We start from the raw sequence: 5,231 nt of genomic DNA, 5'->3' as shown, positions 1-5,231 counted from the left end.
GAACTAAAATTCATAACTGACCCTGAGATCGAGCGAAACTTCCGCTCGAGGATACGCTAGAATAGTAATCGGCGAAAAAAGGCAGCCAGCATGGCAAATAATAACGATAACACAGTGCCAGATGTGAATCAAGGGGTTGTTCGACTGGCCCAGGATCCTGTATTCTTGGCTGCCGATCGCAATATCCCAATGCGAAACTATGCGACACCCAACCTGTATGATTTTTCGCCTGGAATCTCAAGGCTAACTGTTGAGGAGAATTCCCGCTTTGAGATCAAGCCGGTCATGTTACAAATGATTCAGAACGCAGGGCAGTTTGGGGGTCTACAAGGTGAAGACTCGCATGCCCACCTGACCAGCTTCGTTGAGATGTGCGACAATTTCTCCCTATATGGCGTGACTCCAGAGAACATTAGGTTATATCTGTTCCTTTACACCTTGAGGGATGAGGCTAAGAAGTCGGCTTATTCACTAGAGCCCAATGAAATCACGTCATGGGGCGATTGGTTGAACAGTTTATGAAGAAGTTCTTCCCACCGGCTGTCAACGCAAGAAGATGGAAAGATGTGCTGAACTTTTAACAAAAAGAGAATGAGACCCTGAGCATCGCTTGGGTGCGATTTAGAAGATGGGTGAAAAATTGCCCACATATCGGGATTCCCGATTGCGTCCTGATGGAAACATTTTATAATGGTCTGAACAGAGCAATGCAGGCTGTTGTTGATGCCTCCGTGACAGAAGGTTTTATGGACAAGACATACACGGAGGACAAAGTCATCCTTGATCACATCTCAAGGAATATGGATGACTAGATAGATGACGGATATGGAGGTCGAGGTGCCGATCAAAGAAAAGCTGAAGCAGCCATTGTCTCGACGGAGACAATAACTACATTGGCCGCCCAGATGGCCATGGTAACCTCGATCCTCCAATCAATGGCCATTAATCAAGAAGCCATTGCTCCACAATCAGCGCAACCCGCTGCGCCGGCTCAAGTGGCCACAATTGGCTGCGTTAGCTATGGAGGGGCTCACGGAGCTAAAGGATGCCCATTGAATCTGTAGCAAGTGTGTGTTATCTAGAACAACCCAATCAGCAACACCTACAATTCGGGGTGGGGGAGTCATCCTAACTTTGGTTGGGGCGTCAATCCCAACCTAGGGGGTCCAATGAACCATCAAGAGGGCAACAAAGGGAATCCTCCATTTCACCATAATCAGGGGCAACCAAGACCGCAGAACCAGCAACCTTCATCATCATCTAACACCTCGGGAGGATCGTTAGAGGCGCTGCTGAAACAATACATGGACAAGAACGATGCAGTAATTCAAGCCCAAGCATCCTCTATACGAAATCTGGATATCCAAGTGGGCCAGCTGGCCTCTGAGCTGAGAAGTCGGACATTTGGAACACTGCCCAGTAATTCTGAAGCCCCCGGATCAACAGGAAAAAACCAATGTCCGTGAAGACATTGAGCAGGCAAGCCTGATCGCCTGCGGAGATGTGGATTGCGAGCATCAAGGACAACGCAAATTTTCGGTCCATATCTCATTACTACATTTATTCTGCTTTACTAAATTCCTTCTTTGATTTCTGAGCCAAGTTTTAATGATTCATTTAATGCAAATTTTGACTCTTCGAATTTCATTCTTCAGTTAATTCTGTGCATTTAATTCGTTCCTGCCTTTAATTTTTTGAGTTTTCTGTAGTCAGTGTATGAGCTTTAATTTGTGAATGATTGAGTCATAAAGAAAAATAAATAATAATAATAATAAAATAAAATACTTGTGTAAAACATCAGTTATGAAAATAAAACATTGAACAACAAGAAAGCAAGATGACAATGGACGCATCCCAAACCTACTCGGAATGCATTGCGATCACCAAACTCAACTGTATTGAGTTGAGGGGTGTGTTGGCTCGTATATGTCCTTTGCCCATCCTTAGTCAAATGCACTATGTCGAGGTATCCTCCAGAAATGCGTTGGTTAAGGGGTGTGTTGCGGGGATATATGCGTTGTTGCCCGCTCTCTGCAAAGATACAATTGCGTTATTGAACACAATGCGTTATAACTTATTATGTGTCCATTCAAATAAAATATTAAAGAAAANCCTCTGCAAAGATACAATTGCGTTATTGAACACAATGCGTTATAACTTATTATGTGTCCATTCAAATAAAATATTAAAGAAAATTTTGTCTGGTAATTCGGGAAGAAGTCCAATCGATTCGTATCCCCAAGCAATTATGGCCTGACGGGCGAAAGGACGCTTTTTTCTGAAAAGTCCATAAATGCGGGAGGTGGAACGACGCACCTGTTGAGATGCTCGAGGTCAGTCGCTATACGAATCGGATTGGGCCCCACCACTACCCAACCTATAAATACCCCCTTCCTCGTCTTTGGAAACTCTTTACCAGAAAATCAAAACCCTAACATTTTGCTTTCAAAACCCTTTCTTCTCCCAAAAGCTCGAAGTCTACCAGACCTTCCAACCCGTTTCAATGGTCGACCAAACACCAAACCAACCTGCTTCACCTTCCATCCCTGACCAAGCAGCCATGCGAGAGGCAGCATTCCTGCCTGCCAGTCGTAGGCTTGTCGCCCAACCCCGTTCTTTCCCCAGACCCACCAGAAGAACCCAGAGAAACCCCTTAGCCGTTAGGCCTTCTGCGTTTAAAAGAGGAGGAAGCACTGAAAGCTTTCCAATGCCAGCACCGTCCGTCTCCACTAAAAGTGAACGGAAGAGGCAAGACGATATGGAGGTGTTTGGCAACATCCTAAACACCTTGGAGCAAGGAGGAGGAGACGATGGTTGTAGCGGAGAAAGCAATAAAGGATGGAGTAGTGATGATGGAAGATGTAGTGGCTGAAGAAAAAGATAAAGGGAATGATGTTTTGGTCCTGGAGACTCCGGAGGCCACCATCATCACAGAAATTTTTGATGAGCCTCCACAAATGGAAGAAGAGGAAATTGCGATCATTAAAAGAGAAGAAAATGAGATCGTAGTTGAAGAGGTCGAAGAAGCGGAGATAGAGTTAATAACCCCTGACCTTGCGATGGAGGAGATTGCAGAGGGTGTGCTGCCAGAAGAGGCCAAGAAGGAAGTTGAAGGCAACTAAGGCAGAGAAGGAAGCCGAAGCTAGATTGAAGAAGGCAGCAGAGGTCGAGAAGGAAGACGAGAAGAAGAAGAAGAAGAGAAAGGAAAAGAATGTTGGAAAGGCGGAGTCGTCGCATCATCAAAAGTTCAGAAAGAACAAAGAGAAAAAGTATGATAACGAAGATGAAGGGGCCAAGAAGAAGAGGAGAAAGGAGAAAGAAGATAGAAGGTTGCAGCGAAAAAAGAAGAGGCACCTAAGAGAAGAAGAAAAAGCAAAGCAGAGGGCTGCAAGCCCCGAGAAGGATGGAGAGTTGACCTCCGTAAGGGAGAATAGGGGGAAACGACGCAATTGATGGAGCCACCGCAACCTGAAGCAACACAATTAGTTGCGACGGACGAAGGAGAAAAAATAGAGGGAACCCTTCTAATGTAGCGTCGCAAGGATAATACGCCGCAAGGGTCTAGCATCGACCGAATTAATGTTAGCACTAGAAGATGAGGAAAGAAGAAGAAAAGAAGAAGAAGAGAAGCAAGAAAAGATGGAGCGGGGCAAGCTCATCATCGTAGAAGGGAATAGAAGAAGAAGATTAGAAATTGAAGAAATGAGAGGAAATAACGAGCTTGCCCGACTTGAAGGGATCCGAAAATGCGAAGAGGATCAGTGCCTATTGCGGGCCTCTGAACAGTTTGAAGAAGAGTTCGAGAGAGAAGAGAGAAAGGTAGAAAAAGAAGAAAAAAGGAAGAATGAAGAAGAAGAAAGACTACTTTTAGAAGAAAAGAGGAGGAAGCGCGAAGCTAACAAGAAGCGCTTGTATAAAAGTAAGGGCAAAGAACTCGTTGAATGCGAGAAAGAGGAACAGCGCAAGGAGCTGAAAAAGAGACTAAGGCAAGCAGCCTGCCTTGCGCAAGCAAGAGGCAAAGACATAGCAGAAAGCAGCAAGCCTGCATCGGCCAAGAAGCGATCACCTAAAAGAAAGGAGAATGATGACATGCTGATTGAGATGGGCTTCTAACGCTGTCTCTTATACACATCTAGATGTGTATAAGAGACAGAGCCTGCATCGGCCAAGAAGCGATCATCTAAGAGAAAGGAGAATGATGACATGCTGATTGAGATGGGCTTCTACCCTGTGCTGACCCCACTACCTGATCTCATCACGAGTGTCATCGTGGAGCATGGGTGGGACACTTTCTGTCAGTTCCCACTATCATCGTGTCTCAGGTAGTGTGGGGCTTCTATCGTGGGCATCTGCACGGAAATAGGGATGCGGTGACTTTTAAGGGAGAAACAGTACACTTCAGCGCAAAGGACATCAATGAACTTTATCAGATGAGGGACAACCCTGATGCACCAGGGAGCAAGATCATTGATGATCCTATAGAAGAACTGATGAGAGACGCGCTGAAGGTACTAGCGCAACCAGGCATAAGATGGGCAGTCTCCCCTAAAGGAATCCGCACTCTGGAGTCTAAGTCTTTGCTGCCGGAGGGAAGGCTCTGGGTTTATTTGGTCAAGAAGTAGCTGATCCCAGCAATGCATGAGAGAAATGTATCAAAGGATCAAGTGACAGCCGCATATTGTATTGTGCACGACATTTCTATTGACGTGGGTTGATCGCAGGGTAGATCAGAGCACTAGTAGGGTATATAGGGGGGTAGTACTTCTTCCCGTGGATCATCTCAAGTTTATGCCTAAGTGCGGGTGTAGGCATTGATGAGGAGCCCATGCCAGAAGTCATCAGATCTCCAAGCCCTCCAAGCCCGCCGCAAACCTCCTCCCCTCGTCGTGAACCGATTACAAATCTTCTTCTTATCCCCAACTCTCCTATTCAACCAGCAGCCCCACCTTCACCAACAACTTTATCACCACATCCCACTACCCCACCGCTGCAAGTTGATGACCCACACGCTTTGGGTGAAGGCATATCTGCCCAACCCCAAAACGGTGCTGGCAAGACATCGTAGGCACAACCATCCTCCACCTCCTTGGCTGCTGAGCTAGTTGAAATGAGAAATCTCTTCACCCAACAGCAAGAACTTGTCTCTTAGAAGCATCACTTCTTCAACCATCGATTTGAGGTAGCAATGGAGCGCATTGATGAGATTCAACGCAGTGCTGCAACTTCAAGGG

General features: G+C 46.0%; 1 protein-coding gene across 1 annotated transcript; it reads left to right on the top strand.

Moving 5' to 3' along the window:
* Positions 1–2,810: 2,810 nt before the first annotated feature.
* Positions 2,811–4,622, top strand: LOC120075808 (nucleolar protein 58-like). The gene is made up of 3 exons (XM_039029486.1): positions 2,811–3,017; positions 3,076–3,420; positions 4,323–4,622. The coding sequence occupies exons 1-3, from the start codon at positions 2,811–2,813 to the stop codon at positions 4,620–4,622; spliced, it is 852 nt and encodes a 283-aa protein (XP_038885414.1).
* Positions 4,623–5,231: the final 609 nt, after the last annotated feature.

The sequence above is a fragment of the Benincasa hispida genome, chromosome 1, assembly GCF_009727055.1.
Source record: "Benincasa hispida cultivar B227 chromosome 1, ASM972705v1, whole genome shotgun sequence".
Classification (NCBI taxonomy): Eukaryota; Viridiplantae; Streptophyta; class Magnoliopsida; order Cucurbitales; family Cucurbitaceae; genus Benincasa; species Benincasa hispida.
This window is presented reverse-complemented; position numbering and strand designations above follow the sequence as displayed.

Excerpts from the sequence above, each read along its gene's own strand:
- LOC120075808 (XM_039029486.1), top strand. The coding sequence starts at position 2,811 with ATGGTTGTAGCGGAGAAAGCAATAAAGGATGGAGTAGTGATGATGGAA. Across the intron at positions 3,018-3,075 it reads ATGAGATCGTAGTTGAAGAG|AGGGTGTGCTGCCAGAAGAG; the intron begins GTCGAAGAAGCG and ends AGGAGATTGCAG. Across the intron at positions 3,421-4,322 it reads AGGATGGAGAGTTGACCTCC|GTAGTGTGGGGCTTCTATCG; the intron begins GTAAGGGAGAAT and ends ATCGTGTCTCAG.